Source organism: Somniosus microcephalus, chromosome 20 (assembly GCF_052327205.1).
Source record: "Somniosus microcephalus isolate GS21.2 chromosome 20, FLI_Smic_1.0, whole genome shotgun sequence".
NCBI lineage: Eukaryota > Metazoa > Chordata > Chondrichthyes > Squaliformes > Somniosidae > Somniosus > Somniosus microcephalus.
In genome coordinates, this window is record NC_141006.1 from 44,273,129 (window position 1) to 44,295,246 (window position 22,118).

The following is a 22,118-nucleotide window of genomic DNA, read 5'->3' on the forward strand; positions in this document are numbered from 1 at the left end:
TTTGCTCAACAATTCTCTGAACCACATTTTACAATTCCACTGGTACTACTCATGGACCTTGTCTAAAGTCCAGTCCATCAAAAAGGAATAATCTAGTTTATCAGGACTAAAGATCAAGATCAAATTTCTAACATAAGCCACAGAAGGAATGAAAAAAGTCCACCTTGCACTGTTCTCCCCAGCAAAACTATGAGTAACTAATATGCTCCCAAAGTTCTGACCACAGGTTATAAACACCTGAGGAAGTATTGGTCCATGAGGAAACTATCAAAACATACATGCATGGAAATCAAATCCAGTTGTAGGTTCAGTTTGCATTACAGTATTTGGCACCCATCACCAGATAACGTTAACTGTACAATGTAAAACACCGATATTCAGAACTTCAGAAATGATTATTTTGCAGTAGCTTGGGACCAGAACAATGGTCAATCCCTCGTTTGCCAGCCACAGATTTTAGAAGCATTGGTATGACCTACCCTCCCTCCATACTGCAGCATGGGAGCTGGCAGCACTCGCCCGGTCACATGAGCCATCTCGTCTCGCACTTTAAACTGAAACTCCTGGACAAAAGGGTCAGAGTCGTAGTTTGCACTTTTTACCTGAGAGAAAAGTATGAAATACTAGAATTAAAATATACTTCAAGAGCATGGGTAAAAGGTCATTAAATAAGCTGCATCAGACAGCCAAATGTTATCCAGTTTTAAGAAATACCATGAAAAATCTCTCAATGTTTATTGCTTATTCAGATGAGTTTAAAAGTTCTTGGTTGTGATTTAGGCTTTGGGTAAAACTAGATGTCTTGAGGTTCTATATAACGATGAGATCAAAGTAGTCGATGTTATGGGTGCAGTTGAGGGAGATTAGTGGGACAGGAAAAGTTCAGGTGAAGATTAAAATCATCATAAATAAGGAGCTATGGTGCAGAGTCCGAGACTGGATAGGAGGGAGTTTTTGGAGAGGAAGCTCCTGGGGGGGGGGGGGGGGGAGAAAGAAAGAGGGGGGAGATTTTAAAAGAGTGATGGGTGGGATAGAAGGTGAGGTGGGTGGGATAGAAGGTGAGGTGTTTGAATGTGGCGAAGGAGCCAAGGCCTAAAGTACTAGGCCAAGGTGATATCTCAAGATGATTGCCATGTCACCACCATAGGAAATGGAAAATGCTGCTGTAATCAAGATTTTTTGAATATAACATAAAACATTAAAATGTATTTCTTATGTGATGAGCAGAGTTAGGGTTGCACCAAATTAAAGAATACATTTGCAAAATAAAATTCATCGGGTAAGTTGTCCCACCTAAGCAAGGCATTGAGGTTACAGATCGTTTTAACAGAAATCTGTACTACATGCAGAAACAATCCAACACTCACTAGTTTACTGATCTCCTCCTGTCTGTCAGGTGCTGACCGTGCTGTTGCTTTAATCATTGTTGAAGTTTGATTGTCTGTCAGTTTCTTGATACAGCGCTGCCCCGCGACAATGTTACACACCTAATTAAAAGAAGAACTTCAGTGGAAACACAAACAAAGCAATTTCCCCACCTCATTAATATTTACACACCAGAGCTATCATTTCACAGCAATAACCAGCTTGGAACAGGCAGTCCCGAGTACTTAAGGAGTGCTGCACTGTTGGAGGTACTGTCTTTCGGATGAAACGTTAATCCGAGGCCCTAACTTTTTGCATAAGGCGGACCAATTCCAAATTTAATTTTAGTTTCAATTTCTTATGAGGTGTAAATAACTGGTGTAGGTTGAACAAAAACAGGCACTGAAGCTGTGTGCAAATAGATTGTTGAGCAATTACAAGCACACTATTATCATGAAGGTGCACAATAATTAATAAAAATTGTTGTTTATACTTGATGTTCGTCCTTTATATAAAATAAGAGAAACTGGTGTACAAACGTTCCCCATCAAACACACACATCCAGCAGTTAAATAAAAATTTTCATGACAATCCCCATACGTATTAGTGAATAAGACACCATTCTGTTGTTGTATCAAGTCATATGGACCTGAAAGTTCCAGGCCGGATTGCTGTAGTTAGCAGATCTCAGTTGGGGCAGCAGTTGAGTACTATAACTGGCCTTAGCACTGCTGGGCTAGAGAAGGGTGGGGTGTAGAGGAGGAATTAGCCACAGCTCCAGCTTGATTGTTACCCAGTGACCCTTGTAGCAGAATGACTATTGTTAAGATGGTGGATGTGGACAAAAATCAAGCTCAGCTCTGGTGCCTTCTAATAGCCAAATAGCCCACTAACAATCTCCGTCAAGGTTCATACATGAATTGCCATTGAGGTGAGGTACCAGAGGGCTGCTGACTCGCATGGAATCTTGCCCGGGCGAGGAGGAGGAAAATTGGAGAATTTTTTTTTCCATATGGCGTAACGCAAGTTTTTAGAATCTGTTTATTAAATAAGTGGAAAACACCACAACTTCTGAGCGCTATGAGCATAAGGAAGTTATCCAAGTCTCAGTACCCACAAATAAGTCAGTATACCACTGGATGACCGTACATTTTTTAATTACACATTTGGGCATACAAGGAAATTCCATTTACTTAAAAAAAAAGCAATCATCCAGCATTAAAGCACAGAGTGAAAGTACAATGAATCCATACATTATATCATATACTCTAAATCTTACTGATAGAGTGAAGCCCTTCCATTCATCACTCACCTCGAGTGGCAGGTAGGTGTGCTTCTGCTCCTGTCCCACCTGTAGACAGGGTAGGTGCGGGTACTTTAGCTGAAGGTTGTATTTCTGTTTGAAATATTGTGCTACTGTGCACTCCACAGTCTGTCCGCTTTCCAGCTGCAAGGGGAACCTGGGGATCAACAGAATAATGCTCAACACAACACAATTCTGCAGCTAAGTAATGGATCAGGTGATATATGACTGGCAGAAATCAATGTAAGCCATCAACCATACCGTATTTCCACACTTCATTATGGAGTTAATTATTTTAAATCTCTTAATTTCTCTAATGTGTTTATATACATAAAAGATGATTTACACAAGTTTTGACCTTTAAATTGATTTCGCTACATTCAGAATCACAATTCTTTTTTTTAAGCACCAACCAAAATCCCCATTGCTCAGATTAAAGAGAGTGTCAAATATTTTGAGGAGAAATTGTTATTCAGAATAAAAGTATTTGTTGTGTTACTTTGCATCGTCAGAAATGCTTACATGTTTATGCTAATTTACTGCCATGCAACATTTCCAGTCCCCTCACATTATACAATTAAAGGAAATGATGCATTTCAATTTCCTTTTCTGCAATCTTAATAATCCAGAACTATGACAAATCAGTAAGGGAACATTAGCAAAGTCCAGAATTATCACAACTGATATACAAGTATGCTCCTCTAAAAATATTACTTACATTTTCTCTCAAAGTAGTTTTCCCCATTTGCCTGTGAAATATATCACCTCCTTCACCTTTCGTTCTTCCCCCGCTCTTTGACTAAGTTTTCCCTTCTCCTCAAACTCATCTAATTTGTGCCAATCTTTCTCTCCCACCATTTGTTGTACTCATCGAGGTGAGGGCCTGCTGCTGCAGCAACATTTTTGACACTGCACATCAGCAACAAGCACTCTCACTTCAGGTAATGCACAACCACAGATAAAGTAAAGCTACTTGAACCTACAACCTATTACCCCAGCCTCGGAACAGGAACCTAAACCAGTGTGAATGCTATTTTTTGAATTTCTCACACCTTGCTGCCCGTGTGGCCTCAGAGTGGAATGCCAACTGTTGTGCGGTTTTGTATTGTGCAACTACAACTATCAAGAAATGAACTGACATTTCAATTAGCTGCAGCTGGCCGAGAGACGTCTTCATCCCATCACTTTGGATTGCATCCAAAAAAATGTGCCTGTACTCTCTTCAAGGGCCTTTCTGAATCTAAACTTTTCCTACAATTTCACATCAAAATCAACAACCTCCCACATTTCTCATTTTCAGCAGTAATTCATCAACACAATTATGCAAGAAATTGGACTGGTAAGAACAGCAAACCACATCAATCTTCCTAATGCTTCAATTCAGAGACCTACAATTAAATTGATAGGAGGATGCTCCTCAAATATGAATAAGCAATACCAAATGCTGTGCTCTTTACAACCCATAAAAATGTAATTTTCAAGTGTACATATAACATTACTCAGCATACATCAGTGACAATACAAAGAATTATAGATAATCCCTTACAAAGGCTTTAACAAGGACGACAATTTCCTTGGAAAAGCAGGTTTAATCCTTTGAGGTTTGCAATAGCATTTGAACAGCACGCAAACTTAAAAGAAATAAAAGCCTGTGAATCAAAAAATATTTAACAATGAGGCAATCTGGTAAGCATGCTATGCAAGGATCAATCCCTGCCTTGAGGGCATGACTCCAAGCCACAAGAATGACAGGTGACCCGAGGAGGAAGAGTAAATGAGCAGCAGTGACCATTTAAAAAAATGCAACAAGTTTCTTACGAGCATGGAGATCGCCAGTGATATCACTGATGATAGTATCCCAGAGTGGCTCCATAGCAAACAGGAGAGAGGTACTGCTTGACCCCAAGAAAAGTGATATGCTGGTAAATATGGACCCCCAAGCTGTAATGTGATTTCCTGCACTTGGAAGGCTCGGACTAGCGGTCAAGCCTGTGTGAAGTCACTACTCCTGTTCTATACTATGGAAACACTGAAGAACCCACATGCGATGCTCCCAGTGGGTGATATCACTACAGTGGCCAAGCAGCAATGGAGATTCAACTCAAGGATCTCTCCAACAGTAAAAAAATGTTTTTACTAAAACACATCAAAAATAAATTCTGTTCAGACTATAAATGGAGACTCCTTTCAAGAAAAGTGCTCCTGCTAGATTTTTGCATCCTCTTTAAGCATTTGTAATTATTCATCATTACTTACGTCTGATGGCTGGCTGGTCGCCTGGTAACATTGCACACACGGTACTTTCTTCTCATAGGTCCACAGTGAGTTACTTCAACCTTCAATCCTGTGAGAAGTTTGTCAGGAGAAGGCAAAAACAGCAACTGTTACAAACCAATTTAACTGTAATCTCAATAATGGCAAATAGATTAACTACTCCTAATAGCTCAGGCTTCAAATGAGTTCCAATGAATGAAAAGATGTATATTTATTTTTCTTGTTCCATTTCACTCTTTCCTGGGTCGCTCCCCCACCCATTAAAACACATCCTTTAGGAACTGGGAACAGGGGAAGACCTGGGCTTTTCACAACTGGCTCAGACCTCCACAATTGACCAAGAGCTAAAAACCGACTGGGTGGGGATGTCACGGTTGTTTGATGAACGCGAAATACTCAGGAAAGGATAATATACCAACGATCATCGTCCCAATATTGAGAATTCCACAAATGCTGCCATTGTCAGGAAAAATTCAACAGTGGGATACATAAAAGGGCCTGTTTATATTTGTCTTAAAAAGTTAAGGCTTTCTGCACTAGGTACTCCGTATCTCTTAAAATCATTATCAAACAAATTTCTGATGTATTAAGACATAGCTTCATTTTAGTAGTATATTTTCAACCTCCCGAGGACTGGTCATTTTGGGTCTGCAATCCCCATTGCAGCAGCTCCACTGATGCTGACTACGCAAACTATATAGGTATGCATTATTTCTTTTGTGGGTTTATAAGGTAGGAAGACGGAATAGAATGAGCACATCCATATTAACTCAATAATAGTCTGAAATACCAGCCTACATTAAATTTGATGGAACTGCGCTGGAACACACAAGGGTCAAAGCCATAACCTATGTTGTGGAATTTCAGAAGGCGGTCTATATAGTGACACACAGGAGGCTTATTACAAAAATTCAGGCACAGTACTAGAGGAACTGTAGCAATATGGACAGAATGTTGGCTGATGGACAGAAAACAAAGGATTGGGGTTAATGGGCGCTGCTCGGATTGGTAAAGGGTTGGAAGAAGTGTACCCCAGGGTCAGTGCTGGGTCCACATATATAAGGGCATGATATTGAAATTTGCTAATGACACAAAAGTGGGAGTTGGGGGGGTGGGGGTTCAGTAAACAGCAAGGACAGGCAGATTAGCAGAATGGCCAAATTAAATTCAATACTGCGAAGTATGCGATTCTTTTTGGGAGCAAAAACAAAGAATGGGAGTATATATTCAATGACAAGACAATGAGGGTTGTGGACAAATAGATACCCAAGTGTCAAATACATAATATAATTGCAAAATACTGCGGATGCTGGAAATCTGAAATAACAACAGAAAATGCTGGAAATACTCAGCAGGCCAGGCAGCATCCGTGGAGAGAGAAACAGAGTTAACGTTTCAGGTCTGGGACCCTTCATCAGAACTGGAAAAAGCTGGAGATGTAACAGATATTAAGCAGGTGCAGAGACAGGGAGGGGGGGTTTAGGAGGGGAGGAAGAAATAGAAAGAACAACCTGTACTTTTGCAAGAGGCAGGAAAGATAAAATGTTGCAAATGGGAATGGCAAAAATCATACTGCATGAAAAATGGGGGCAGGGATAATTATCTGAAATTGTTGAACTCAATGTTGAGTCCGGCAGGCTGCAAAGTGCCCAATCGAAAGATGAGGTGCTGTTCCTCGAGCTTACGTTGAGCTTCATTGGAACAATGCAATAACCCGAGGACAGAGAGATCAGAGTGGGAGTGAAGCGGTGAATTAAAGTGACAGGCAACCGGAAGCTCAGGGTCACCCGTACGGACTGAACGGAGGTGTTCCGCAAAGCGCTCGCCCAATCTGCGTTTGGTCTCCCCAATGTAGAGGAGACCGCATCGTGAGTAGCGAATACAGTATATTAAATTGCAAGAAGTACAAGTAAATCGCTGTTTCACCTGGAAGGGGTGTTTGGGGCCCTGGACAGTGGGAAGGGAGGGGGTAAAAGGGCATGTGTTGCATCTCCTGCGCTTGCACGGGAAGGTGCCAGGTGAAGGAGCAGGGCTGTTGGGGGTGATTGAGGAGTGGACCAGGGTGTCGCGGAGGGAGCGGTCCCTTCGGAATGCTGAAAGGGGAGGTGAGGGGAAGATGTGTTTGGTGGTGGGATCACGTTGGAGGTGGCGGAAATGGCGGAGGGTGATCCGTTGAATGTGGAGGCTGGTGGGGTGAAAGGTGAGGACAAGGGGAACCCTATCGTGTCATTCCCATTTGCAATATTTGATCTTTCCTGCCTCTTACAAAAGTACAGGTTGTTCTTCCTCCCCTCCTAAACCCTCCCTCCCCGTCTCTGCACCTGCTTAATATCGGTTCCAGCTCCAGCTTTCTCCAGTTCTGATGAAGGGTCCCAGACCTGAAACGTTAACTCTTTCTCTCTCCGCGGACGCTGCCTGGCCTGCCGAGCCGAGTGTTTCCAGCGTTTTCGGTTGTTATTTTAGACCTGAAACGTTAACGCTGTTTCTCTCTCCGCGGACGCGGCCTGGCCTGCCGAGCCGAGTATTTCCAGCGTTTTCGGTTGTTATTTTAGACCTGAAACGTTAACGCTGTTTCTCTCTCCGCGGACGCGGCCTGGCCTGCCGAGCCGAGTGTTTCCAGCGTTTTCGGTTGTTATTTTAGACCTGAAACGTTCACTCTGTTTCTCTCTCCGCGGACGCGGCCTGGCCTGCTGAGCCGAGTGTTTCCAGCGTTTTCGGTTGTTATTTTAGACCTGAAACGTTCACTCTGTTTCTCTCTCCGCGGACGCTGCCTGGCCCGCCGAGCCGAGTATTTCCAGCGTTTTCGGTTGTTATTTTAGACCTGAAACGTTAATGCTGTTTCTCTCTCCGCGGACGCGGCCTGGCCCGCCGAGCCGAGTATTTCCAGCGTTTTCGGTTGTGTCAAATACATAACGCCTGAAAGCTCCAGTGCAGTTAAAGTAAAATAAAGATAAATTGCATTTTGGGTTTTAGAAGTAAGAGCAAAGAGGTAATGCTAAAGTTGTAAGAGGCAATGATTCGGTTATCAGGAGAAACTTAAAATATCAGGAATATTTCCACTGGAGCAGAGAAGGCCAACTGGAAGGGTTTTGATGGGGTAAATAGGGAAATACCATTTCTACTGGTCAAGAAGTTAGTGATGAAGGTTCATCAATTTAAAATGGTTACATTGCAAGAGGTGTTAGAAGGAATTTCTTTATGCAGAGTGTTGTTAGAGCATGAATTGCTTTGCTACAGGGCATGGTGAGGCAGTGACTATTGCATCTTCTGAGGGAAATATAGATAAACATTTGAAACAGGATGATACAGGGTTATGGGGAAAGAGCAGGGCAATGAGATTAATTTTGGAATACTCTGGCAAATAGCTGGCAAACATATGATAGGCCAAACTGCTTCCTTCTGTGCTGAAAACACTTGTGCCAGGGAAGTGGCTGAGGAAGGGGAGCAGAGATCTGAAATGCTATGCAGCAAGGTCAAAAATGTACTAAAATGAAGATACCTACCAAAAAAAGTAATGCCCGTAAAGATTCTGTTTTTGAAGAGATATATGAAGAGTAATTTATATAGGAAGATTTATCACAGGGTAGACTTTGAACTGCCATCTGAAGTGGCCCAGCAAGCCACTCGGTTGTATCAAACAGATACAAAGAAGAAGAAGAATAAAACCATATGAACCACTTGGCTGCAACATAGGCATCAGATTAGGACATAACAAAGGCACAACCAGCCCAGTTGACCCTGCAAAGCTCTCCCCACTAGCATCTGGGGACAGGTGCCAATGCTGGGAGAGCTGTCCCACATCCCAAGAATGAATAATCATTTTTTTTTAAAGTCATCAAGGTGTAAGATTTATGGATTTAGCTCATCACAAAAGGGCTGGTGCAACATTAATGAATTGCTGGTTTCACTGAAATTGGTGACCAGTGGATGGCACTGTTGGTACAACCATTTCATTTTCATACAACATGTAGACGTACCCACCATAAAGCAAAAAGTGCATCACTGCAGTAAACTTCATGATTGCGTGAAAGGATTTTAAAATTACAAGAAAATGTATTAAGAAAACAATTTGTCTGAATGGTCAGAGGCTACTCAAGCTTCTGCTAGATTACAAGATGATGCATAAATACGAGACTGCAAGTTGCTTCCTTTTATTATTTGTAGCTTTTTACTAGCATTTCTTCACTACCAAGTACATCAATTAACTATGTTTTAGAAAATGTCAGCATACAATTGTAAAGGATTAAGAAACTGATTAAACTGAAGAAATCCACCATCAATTACAAACCCAGTCATGGCAAATATTAAGAGTTTGTGGGGATTTCAAAAACTGTTTCTCACTAAATTACCAACCAGTCAACAAAATGTTTGCAACTTACCTTTTATCTCTTTGGTGAATTTGACTCGGTGGGAATCAGTCAAAGGTCGTGGTTGTTCATCAATATTATGAATGTCTAGAACTTCACACATGAACTGAATTACAGGCTGTGCTTTATAGAAAGCAGTGGCAGAAACTAGAAAAAAAATCAAACCATTGTAATGAAAGGAATGACAATACATAAAGAAATGACTAGGATTTTCTTTGTAAGATTTTTAGGATACATATATAAAAAGGAGCTGAAGACACATTGTTACAATTTAAATGAGATTTAATTACCTTTAATTGGATTTGGAGAGCACAATTTCAAAATTTGCAGATGACACGAAACTTGGAAATGTAGTAAACAATGAGGACGATAGTAATAGACTTCAAGAGGACAGAGACAGACTGGTGGAATGGGCGGACACATGGCAGATGAAATTCAATGCAGAAAATTGTGAGGTGATACATTTTGGTAGGAAGAATGAGATACAAACAATACAAGCTAATTGGTACAATTTTAAAGGGGGTGCAAGAATAGAGACACCTGGGGTGTTTGTGCACAAATCTTTGAAGGTGGCAGGACAGGTTAACAAAGTAGTTAATAAAACATATGGCATCCTGGGCTTTATAAATAGAGGCATAGAGTACAAAAGCCAGGAAGTTATGCTAAACCTTTATAAAACACTAGTTTGGCCCCAGCTGGAGAATTGTTTCCAATTCTGGGCATCACACTTTAGGAAGGACGTGAAGGCTTTGGAGAGGGTGCAGAAGAGATTTACTAGAATGGTTCCAGGGATGAGGGATTACAGTTATGTGGATAGACAGGAGAAGCTGGGGTTCTTCTCCTTAGAGCAGAGAAGGCCAAGAGGAGATTTGGTGTGGGGTTTAAAATCATGAAGGGTTTAGAGTAAATAAAGAGAAACTGTTTCCAATGGCTGAAGGGTTGATAACCAGAGGGCACAGATTTAAGGTGACTGGCAAAAGAACCACAGGTAATGGGAGGAAAAACCTTTCACATGAGTGGTTAGGATTTGGAATGCACTGCCTGATAGGGTGGTGGATACAGATTCAATAGTAGCTTCAAAAGGGAATTGAATAAATATTTGATGGAGAAAAAACTGCAAGGATTATGGGGAAAGAGCCGGGGAGTGGGACTAATTGGTTTGCTCTCCGAAATTGCCGGCACAGACTCGATGGTCCGAATGGCCTCCTTTTATCCCCCCCCCCCCGCTCTCGCTGGTCCCGCTCTCACTCGTTGGAGATTGTACTATTCCATGATTCTATAAACAAACCGCTACACATTTTAAGCAGGTTAACAGACTCTTTCCGTTAGGTCAGCATTGTCTTCTTGATATTCTCCAGTCACATTAAACTGCTGAGGTGTAAACACAGCTGCGTCAAGAGGGTACTATTAAATAGAAGCAAGAATCTCAAAGTGGATATGAAAGTTTTATAAATCTAAATTACTTCCTCTTGAAGATGGGAAAACAAAACAAAAATGGGAGACATATTTTGGGAATGAATCTAGGACCCTGCCTTGAAATATCTATGTATTGTGTCAACACCAGCTATGGTTGCTGCTTTGGATACCAGTGCATGCACTTCATCTCAGATATGGAACTGTGTGGCTTCCAGTAACATCAGTGAAATCTAAGCATTCGACCTACTTCCACATAACACTGCAATATCGTTCTTCTGATGATCTGGTGGCTAAAGACACTGCTCAATGTATTAAGTTATATAGCACAGATGTTCCCATGTTTCATTCCTGATCTATGCTGAATTAACCAATTTCAGCCAGAGCAGCTGTTAGTACACTATAAATGACCTCTGTGTCCATACAGTCGGAAGTAGGAGGGAAGGGAAAGAGAAAAATCAGCCATGGTTCTTCCACCTGATTACTTTCTAGTCACCCCTGCTGGATAACATGCATGTAAATACCAGATTAGCTCAGGATTGGAATCAGCTGTGCTGCCCTCCAGCCTGAATAGCCTGCTGCTGCTCACCATTGAAGTTCACACAACAATAGCAGCCACTTGGAGGCTGCCATTGTCTGCTCAATTGTAGTGAAGTCAGAATCAGTGTAGTTGCTTTTAATGTAGTTAAAAACGTCCCAAGCCGCTTCACATGAGCCTTGTCAGACAAAATTTCACACCGAGGCAGAGAAAGGTATTAGGACAGGTGACCAAAAGCTTGGTCAAAGAGGTAGGTTTTAAGGAGTGACTTAAAGGGAGAGAGAGAGAGAGAGAGAGAGAGAGAGAGAGGTGGAGGGGTTTGGGGAGTTAATTCCAGAGTTTAGGGCCTCAGCAGCTGAAGGCACGGCTGCCAATGGTGCGATGAAAATAGGGGATTTTAAATGACTGCTGGGTTACTTAGGAGATGCGATAGTCGTGTTACCCTTCAAATTTCCCTTTCTTACTCCTGAAACGCACCTTTTCCCCTCACCAATTGAAAGCAAGAATTTAGTACCTGCCAAATTACACGGGTGGAACACAGTTCTTCCATATCTCTCAATTCTACAATGCTGTTATCAGAGATGCTGGACTATGAGCATCCTCACTGCCACCAATGGTCATTCACAAAGAGGCAAAGAAGCGCATTACTGGGCAAGTGAATCACAAGAATAAATGTCAACTTGGGCTATTTGGTTGGGTGTCTAGCTCTCAATAAAGCTACTGGACAACCATACAATAACAAAAAAAATGTTGCAAATTAGTAATTGAAAAGATCAATCATGTTCCCAGGGAGAGCCAGTATTTCTCATTTTGTTTCTTAGAGCTAAAACTGGCATGTCATTACCACGGCTGCCAAAGTCAGATCTGGCTCACTGTCACTCTTTGCAATCTGCCACATCGGACTAATAATTTATTCTTAAAAAGCAGAACCAACATAATCGATCAATTACACATCATAAATTGCTCACTAAGCATAAGATAGTGCTAACTGAGACAATTTAAAAAATATTAGTTCTCAGTTTTGCATGCAAGGAATCAAAACCAAATGTAATCTTCGGATGAATCACGGTTGGAGGGCAGGAGATAATTGGACCAGAGAGCACAAATGAAATTCAGTCCCCATTTTAAAGTCATGCAATGTATCCATTTTATTTACCATTATAAATTCTTATGTCCAAATTTCTAATGGAAACTGCCTATGTAAACTTGCCATGCTGTAATTACACTGCAGCGCCTACAGTGGGGGGTAATTACAATGTGACAATTTTACATATAGCAACCTGCATCTATGATCTTGCATTAACAAATGTGGGCACAAGAAAAACTCTGGCATTGTTTTTTATTTGTGAACATACTAATAATGTTAATCCTGGGAATGGAAAATGTTACTGCTATATCTCAGGTTGAATTAACAAGTTGCACTTACTTACAAGGGACATGTTACATATTCTCATATTCTGACAAACCAGGTTTTTAAATTTAGTTCTCCTTACTTGTGTATTAATTATAGAACAGAGGAATACAGCAAAAAAAAGTAGTTTGTCCCACTTGACGCCACAGAATATATAGAAACTAGGAAGATGTCATATTGGTGCAACTGCTGTGAGGTAGAGCACAGGGTTAAATAAAATCAGAACTATATCAAAATAGCATTATTCATGTCCTTCGAAGGCTCAATTCTACAAATGAAAACAAAGTCAAAAATCTTCTCACTTCATGACTAAACCAGTCTGATAAGCACATTCATGAACTTGATCTTTCAGATGCGATGTTAACCCGTGGTCCCATCTGCCATCTCAGATGGACATAAAAGATCCCATGACACTACAATAAGAGGAGCAGGGGCATTCTCCTGGTATCCTAGCCAACATTTATCCCTCAAACAACATTAATACAAATTGTCTGGTCATTTATTTCATTGTTATTTGTGGGACTTTGCTGTATGCAATGGCTGCCACTTTTCCCGACATTACAACAGTGATTACACTTCAAAGTATTTAATTGTCTATGAAGTACTTTGGGACATACTGAGGTTATGAAAGGTGCTATATAAATGCAAGTTATTTTTCTTTGATCAATTCAACTTGGTGCTACAATCCACACAACTGGGGAAAATCTCTATTTGATGAAAGATTTCTTTACTTTCAAGTAGTGAATCATACAACAGAACTGAGTCATATTTCCAGGCAACACCCACCATTGGAGGAAAAAATGTCAAAGCTTAAATGAGCTAAATTTGCTACAATAGTAATTATTCTTAGTACTCACACAGACACACACACACAATGTTGCATAGTTACAAGTCTTCCCCTTTGTTCTTTTTCTTAACACTCGGCTCCGGACCTCATTACAGCCTTAGTCCAAACATGGACAAAAGAGCTGAATTCGAGGTGAGGTGAGAGCGACGGCCCTCGACATCAAGGCAGCATTTGACTGAGTGTGGCATCAAGGAACCCTAGTAAAATTGAAGTCAATGGGAATCCGGGGGGGGGGGGGGGGGGGGGGGGGGAAAGACACTCTCCACTGGCTGGAGTCATACCTAGCACAAAGGAAGATGGTTGTGGTTGTTGGAGGTCAATCATCTCAGCCCCAGGACATTGCTGCAGGAGTTCCTCAGGGCAGTGTCCTAGGCCCAACCATTTTCAGCTGTTTTATTAATGACCTTCCCTCCATCATAAGGTCAGAAGTGGGGATGTTCGCTGACGATTGCACATTGTTCAATTCCATTCGCAACTCCTCAGATAATGAAGCAGTCCATGCCTGAATGCATCACCCCGCCGGTTTCGAGACCCGAGTGCCGGCTGGTTCCGTCCGTCAGAAGCCGCTGGAAACCAAGCTGAGGAGCGTGTGTAGGAAGGGGCTCCATGAATGGAAATCGGAACCCCAGGTATGAGGGGTCGCTGCTTGAATCTGCCCTTAAACGCGGCTGGAGAGAGAGGAGGGGGTGGATCTAAGTGTGATATCGGCCAGAGAGACTCAAACTACCATAGAGCGAGGAAATAGCCGGGCGGAGAGAGATTGATTTATAAACGGGGCTGCTGGAAAGTCCGAGTTTAAGTAGAGGGAATCCATAAATCAAAACAAGACCTGGATGACATTCAGGCTTGGGCTGATAAGTGGCAAGTAACATCCATGCCACACAAATACCAGGCAATGACCATCTCCAACAAGACTATAACCACCGCCCCTCGACATTCAATGGCATTACTATTGCAGAATCCCCCACCAACAACATCCTGGGGGGGGGGGGGGGGGGGGGGGGGGGGTCACCATTCACCAGAAACTTAACTGGATCAGCCACATAAATACTGTGGCAACAAGAGCAGGTCAAAGGCTGGGTATTCTGCGGCGAGTGTCTCACCGCCTGACTCCCCAAAGCCTTTCCACCATCTACAAAGCACAAGTCAGTAGTGTGATGGAATACTCTCCACTTGCCTGGATGAGTTCAGCTCCAACAACACTCAAGAAGCTCGACACCATCCAGGACAAAGCAGCCCACTTGATTGGCACCCCATCCACCACCTTGAGCATTCACTCCCTGCACCACCAGCGCACCGTGACTGCAGTGTGTACCATCTACAAGATGCACTGCAGCAACTCGCCAAGGCTTCTTCAGCAGCACCTCCCAAACCCGCAACCTCTACCACCTAGAGGGACAAGGGCAGCAGGCGTATGGGAGCACCATCACCTGCAAGTTCCCCTCCAAGTCACACACCATCCTGACTTGGAAATATATCACCGTTCCTTCATCGTCGCTGGTCAAAATCCTGGAACATCCCTCCTAACGGCACTGTGGGAGTAACTTCACCATAAGGACTGCAGTGGTTCAAGGCAGCATATTTAGTGGATAGTAAACTGAAAGCTGCTGGGGCGACATTCATGTGGACCAGATTAGCTTGATTCAATTGGTATCATTTTCCCTTTTCAGCCAGTAGGTTGCAGGTTGAAACAACGGTCTCAGACTTCAGTGTATAGTTATGACCGACACTCCAGTGAGACATTTGCCTGTTCCAGTGGATAGTAAAAATCCCACAGCACTGCTCAAAGATGTGCCACAACCAACATTCCACCCTCAACCAACACCATAAAAGCAAAACAGATGAATGAATTATTCATCGTGTTGTTGTTTTTATAGGATATTGCTATGTGCACAATGGCTGCACTATGTAGCTACATAACAGTAAATGCACTTCAAAGTAATTTGTACCATGTGAAGAGCTTTGAGAGGTTTCTGTGAGACATGAGATTGCATAGATGCAAGTCTTTCTTTTTACTTTATCGTAATGGCTCACAGACTGCCAAATTGGTTAAAGATGGACACATAAATAGTCAGCTCAATACATTGATATAAATAATTCTGGATGGTCAATGATGTGTTCCATCTCACTAGGTTTGCATTCTTTCTAAAACTCTTGTACCGTATAGTGCAGCCACTGATCCTTTTACATTACCTCCTGGGGTGATTGGAGGTCACGTGATGAAATCTACCAGAATATGTCCAACCGGAGTTGGAAATCTTAATTAAGGCAGAGCTATATTTGGAGGTGATTATTTATCGTTTGAGTGGGATTGGTGACAGAATAGCACAGTAGATTCCTAGCATTACAAATATATACAATTAATAAAGTGATCACTCAGAGCAATAAACACTTCTGAGCAATGTGGAAAAGAACAATAAGTCTTTTTCTCTGCCCAACAACTTGCAAAAACTACCATGTTTTTAAACATTCTGCATCAGTACATATGTCTGGAATACCAACAGCGATAATTTACAGATTGCTTTTGCCTGTGGAACTCTGTCCCAAGGAGTTTCATTGACTGAAATTTAGTCCCTTGTTTACAGAAGTTCAAACACAGACTTGATCACTGCCAGTTGACCCAGCATTGCTGAGAAAATGTATAATTCCATGGACTGGCCCCATGCATGCCTCTCAAATTGTACAGCTCTTCTATACTGTCATTAACCAGCATAATCAGTTTCACAAAACATCTGTTCTTGCAAAACTGCTTCAGGTTGCAACTGATTGTCATCTAATAGTACCTCCATTCATGGTTAAGTCACAAACACTGTTAATTCAGCTCCCTCACCTTGCAATTTATTTGATACACTTGGTTATAAGGTTGTATGTTTTACAAGGGAAGCAGGATAAAGTCAGTCTTAAGGATCAAGAAGGAAACTATTGGTCCAGATATTCTGGGGCCTATGACCACATATGCACCGTAAGTGTCCCGCAAGATCCAGGCTTCCGCATGCGATGTGCATGCGCGAAAACCCGGAACTTGTGAGCTGTCAAGATTCTTCTCGACAGATCCTCTGCATCCCCGGGAAATGGACACTCGCTGGCGGAAAGTTGGGCTATTCGCCCAACTACTGTCCAGCGAATGCCTGTGAAACTCTTATGCCTGGTAAAAGCAGGCATAGGGCCTTCTTTTACCTAGTGTAAGAGTTTAAATAAATATTAAAGTAATTATTTTTAACTATTTAAACATAAAAAAAACTTTAAAATTAGTTATGGGTTATTTTTAGCCCCTTTAAAATGTTTACATTTATTTTTCAAAAAATGAAATTTTTGTTTTAAATGTTTAATGAAATTGTATTTTAAACATGTAATGATTTTTTTTATTTCATGTATTTTTTGGGTGTTTCTTATTAAGTTTATGGGGATTCCGTACGTAAATGGAATCCCCACAAGCATAATGGGAATCCCCTTTCTCATTGGTTGGGCCGGCCCACGTGATCCCAGCGACGCTTGCAAACCGCACGCGTCCCTGGGATACGTGGGCCTCTACGTATGCGTACGCATAGAGGCCCGGGAGCGCAAGTCTCCGTGATCTAGGACCATCAAGTAGGTTCATAGTTTTATTGTGGTTTGGGGGCATCCGCCCGCAGGCAGCCTCCGACAGCAAATTCAGGCCCATTATCTTAGCACATCTGACCATGGTTTAACTCAAACTATATGCAACACCCAAGTAAATACTTTTATTTTAAAAATGGTTTTTATTTTTAACGATCTGATTTTTTTTATTTGACTAACCTCAGATGTGCATTTCCTTACGGAACACATTGAAGCATTGCTTGCAATATGTATATGTATAGTTGTGTTGATGTTACAATTTGTTTCTGGGTACTGTACCTTTTCTAATGGCTGACAAATTTGCGTACAGGTCAGTGACTGTCAAACCATGTTGTTAGTTTGTACAGGTGCTGGGATGCACAACTAGCTGCCAACTGCCAGAAAATATGGCTGACTCTGGAAAAGTCTGCATAAAGTATCTGCTGGTTGATCTCAGACTCTCGAGGCAGCAGTGTGGCCTCCTTCACTGTACTGAAGTCGGGATCAAAATAAAGAATACATTCTAAACACTTTGAATACTATGCACACTACACCTTTCACCTATTGAAAATGTTAAGCTTCAAATATATCAAATGTATTCAAATGAAGATCAAGTAAAATTGGAGACACAATGGTATGCCAGAACATAACCTAGCTTTCGGAATTGTGTCTAAAGGTGCACTAAACACTCGTGATTTTTTCATATATGCTGTTTATACTATTTTGAACTTTTCAATAAGTTTGAAAAAGTTGAATTAAAAACACAAAAAATGACACTGAAAATTCAGAATGAACTCTGGCACGTGAAAGGTTAAATGACTAAACCCAGTTGCAAGAACCACAACCGCATATATTTGTCATAACTACAGAAACATTCCATTTGAATGAGTCACACTTTCAACCTTCCCCTTCGAAACCATCGACGCCTCGTCCTCACCCACATCAGCTGATTAACATAACATTAAGACAGATGCCCAGACAGCTAACAGAAACAGAGCACGCCTGCTTCTAGGGGAGAAAGCAATTGTATGACAACTAGAAGCATAGGCACATTGAGGCAGCCTTTTGCCAAACAGGTGGCAAAGACAAAAATGATATGAATATGTAAATAACCGGGTGCTAGATCTCAGACGTAAATATGTATAAATACAAGATATATTCCCTTTTTAGCCAGTTAAATAACTACTAATGCCACATATTAAATCATGTGATGCATCATTGCTCGTCAAAATACCTTATTTGACTGCAGGACCTCGTCAATTGCTGTCCACTAGGTTACCAACAGGGATTAATAAAAGAGAAATTGGTTCAAAACTCCTTAGTTACAAGAGCAACAGCTCTGGAGTGTACCAGCACACCTTGAAATCACAATGTCATTTCAACCCGTCAAAATGTTCCTGTCTTGGAACAGTGTAGGATCGTGCATCTTCTTATACCTGCTTTTTTGGGGAACCCTTCTTACAACCAAGTTCATCAAGTAAATTGTAAGGTGCGTGCTAACTTAACATGCACAGTTGATGACTTAACCATCAATTTCATCATCTCAAGTTTGCGTACTAAAGTTATTAGCATTCGCATAAAGAAATGTATTCAAAAATTAAATTTAAAAAAGAGGATGTCAATGATAGGTCTTGATTATAAATTAATGTTAAAAAGCTGTACTGATGACAAAATGCATGTTAGAAGTGGAGGACATTTTCTCATTTCAAGATTAAAATCTGGTTTTGTTTTCAGAGAATGTGTTACGTGCTTAGTAATAACACACAATATGTATTGAGTGAGATTTATTTACATCAGGTCCTGACTTGCCGACATGATTTTTGCTATTGGTGGTTTCAGTGAGTCATTTCAAGTATCTGAAAAACTCAATAAAATCACACTGCCATTCATATACACCAGCCTGTTATCAGGCAGAAAATTTGAAACATCTTATGAATCAAGTATATTAACCTTTCCCTTCTGGTCAACCAAAAATGATCTATTGATTCCTACTAAAAAGGATAGAAGACTACAAAAATTAAATTAGTTCTAAAGTCCGACTAATTCAAAAACTTGAATCTGTCCTACATTTTTCACTTCAGGAGGACAGTCTGAGCATCTGGTTTAAAACTGGTTTTGTATATTTGCTTGGACATAGTTCAAGACATTCGTGTCCAACGAATATCAAAGCAAAAAGCAGCCCCAAAATTCCCAATACCTAAACTATTCTTCATACAGTCTAACTAAGTATAATATAGTAATACTTTTGTGTTTACGTCCATAAAATACTGAACTTAAATCAGAACGCTCTGATTAAAAGACCAGGTAATGAGATTTTGATTCTGTTTTTATATGGAAAGAGTTTGAGTTCAGTAATTTATGCTTCAGAAGTCGGAGGAAAGTGGTGAATTCCCAGCATGCAACCACTACGTTTGTTTTCTGTCCTAAAATAGATCACACAGTGTGCAAAGATATCATGACGATAGCAAAATACTGCAGATGCTGGAAATCCGAAATAACAAAGGGTCTTGACAAAGGGTTCACCTGAAACGTTGACTCTATTTTCTCTCCACGGATGTTGCCTGGCCTGCTGAGTTTTTCCAGCATTTTCTGTTATTGCAAAGATATTGGCCCCGATTTTCGGCTTGTGTGGGGAATGGTTGGATTTCCCCGAATGTGGGGTTTCTGACACACATAAAAAAGTGTCAGCCAGCCCCACGCAATTTTCCCTCAATTGGCCAATTAATTCCCAGCATGTGGGAAGCCTTGCTAATTGTCTAAATCGAGTCAGAAATCCCCACAGTATGATGTCATCATTCGTGGTGCTTTCAAGGTCCATGGCAAGCATTGCATCCTCTGAAGGCTTCCAAATGAACCATACAGGATGGCAGAGGAGCCTGCAGCAGCTGTGGCCAGTGCCAGACCCCGAGCTGCCTTCAAATTCGACGAGGCTTCACTGCAGGCTTTATTGGATGGGGTTAGGGCCCACAGGGAGGTCCTCTTCCCTAGGTCAGGGAGGAAGAGGCCTCCCACTGAGACCAATGCTGCATGGATGCAGGTGTCAGCAGATGCCAACTCGCTGTGAGTCACCAGAGGAACCTTGGCATTACATCTGTAACTCCTTCCTTTACTCCCCCACAGTACCATCCAGAGACCCCGTCCTCATTGTGGAGGAGGAAGAGGCTGTGCAGCCAGACTCCTCAGAGGAAGCTCCAACCTCTGAGGGCACAGCGTCAGCAGAAGTAAGTGCACCCAGCACCAGCGCAGACACTCACACCTCGGGGGGACCTTCGGGACATAGAGTAGTGTTGTCACCTGGTGTTTCACAGCTCACAAGTGAGCCTCAGCAGATTCTGGAGACAGGGACAGCAGTGGAGAGTCCTCGTCGGAGGGCGCAGGGCTCTGCCAGCTAAGCTCAGCTGCGCTGCATCTCGACCCTCTGCCTCTGGGTCCATCCGCAAGAGAAGAGGTGATGGATCTCCATGCACAGATGCAGGAGTCTCTGGCAGGTTTTGTCTCCAGGGTCGCTGCGAGTGTGGAGCGAATGAAGGAGTCCATAGCGACCATGAGCAGAGCCTTTGTGGAGTCATTGGTGCATGAACGCAGCACCATGGAAAGGTTGGCAACCTCCATGGAGGAGATAACTCGCCAGCATACGGAAAACATGGTGAGTGCTCATAAGAGAATGACATCTCTTGAGGAGCGTTGGCCATCTGTTGAACAGAGAAACCAGATCTTCATGGAAGTCCTTCGGAGTAGGACTGCCAGTGCAGAAACGGGTCCCACTGGCCCCCTAAAGCGCAGCAAGGTGCTCTCAAGCCACTTCCAAGCGCTGGCCCCTTCTGGCTTGTGCAGCTTCAGGTGAGTGAGCAGCAGCCTGGTGCTCCTGGTAATCATCCTGCTGTTCCTGGTTCTGCTGCTGCCACCTCTGCTGTTGGAGATCCTCTAATGCCAGGAAGGGAAGGTGCCAAAGGCCTCCCATGCTTCTAGCAGATGCCTCGGTTGAGGAGGTCCTGAGTGAGGGTGGTGAGAGGGGCTTCCCAGGAGCTCACACTGAAGAAGTGTGTGAGGCTCCAACTTTCTGCAGCTGCTCCTAAGGCTTCAAATAGTTCCCCCAAGCCTTGATCAACAAGGTCCTGTAGCCTGCAAATGCTGCCTCTTTAAATATCTTCAGCCCTCAGCGACCTGCTGCTGCAAGCAAGCAAGCCAGCTGTTTTCACGCCAGCTCTCATCAGCGGGGTTCCCCGCAGGCGGGTTTCAGGTGGGGAAAGCCCCAAAGTCGCAACGGCACGGGAAAATCGTCCTTAACAAGGTGATCATTGGTGATTAGTGCTCCGACGAGCAGTCCCGCCAGTGGCGGGCGGGACTGAAGCGGGGCGCGTGGAAACGGTGGTCCGAAAGTCGGACGGGGCGGGGAATCAGGCGGGGGGGGGGGTCCCCACCCATCAGGCGGGGGGGGGGGTCCCCACCCGCTTTTTCTGCGATTTTCGGACCACGGCCGCATGAAAAGCCGCCCGATGGCGGCCAGAAAATCGGGGCCATTATGTTCATTCCCTGCTACTGAAAACTTAGCTCTTTATTCAAAACATTCTCCTTCTGCCATATGCCATTGCACAACCCAGGAAGGCAGGAACTGTGCTTGGTCAACTACAGGTAGTGTGAACCAGAAGTGCCCACTTTGACCCGCTCTCCAATTTCACCCACCCCACCCCCCCTGTAATGGGCCACCCGTAATGGAAACCCAGAATATTGCTTCTAAGATGCTACTGGCCTGAGGTGAGTATAGATGAGATAGTAAAGGCGGTGGTGGTGGTGGTGGTGGTGGTGGGGGCGGGGGGGGGGGGGTATGATTTATATAGCACCATATTATATCTTTCAGAGATATTACAAAGTGCTTCACATATGAAGAATTACTTTGAAGTGCAATCACTGTTGTTATATAGGCAAACGTAGCAAAGAATTTGCACACAAGATCCCACAACCAGCCATTGGATGATAGCCCATTTATTTTTGAATGTTTTTGTGGTCGTCAGTTGAGGGAGAAA

At 42.6% G+C, this 22,118-nt stretch overlaps 1 protein-coding gene across 2 annotated transcripts in view; it reads right to left on the bottom strand.

Moving 5' to 3' along the window:
* Positions 1-22,118, bottom strand: part of LOC147103181 (protein argonaute-3) — a 160,103-nt gene that overhangs the window by 31,518 nt on the left and 106,467 nt on the right. For both annotated transcript variants that reach the window (XM_085962566.1, XM_085962568.1), the window contains 5 exons: positions 9,322-9,456; positions 4,925-5,012; positions 2,678-2,825; positions 1,368-1,487; positions 480-602 (listed from right to left, as the gene is read on the bottom strand). In XM_085962566.1, coding sequence (XP_085818692.1) covers positions 480-602; positions 1,368-1,487; positions 2,678-2,825; positions 4,925-5,012; positions 9,322-9,456 — 614 coding nt within the window. The remainder of the gene's footprint in view (positions 1-479; positions 603-1,367; positions 1,488-2,677; positions 2,826-4,924; positions 5,013-9,321; positions 9,457-22,118) is intronic.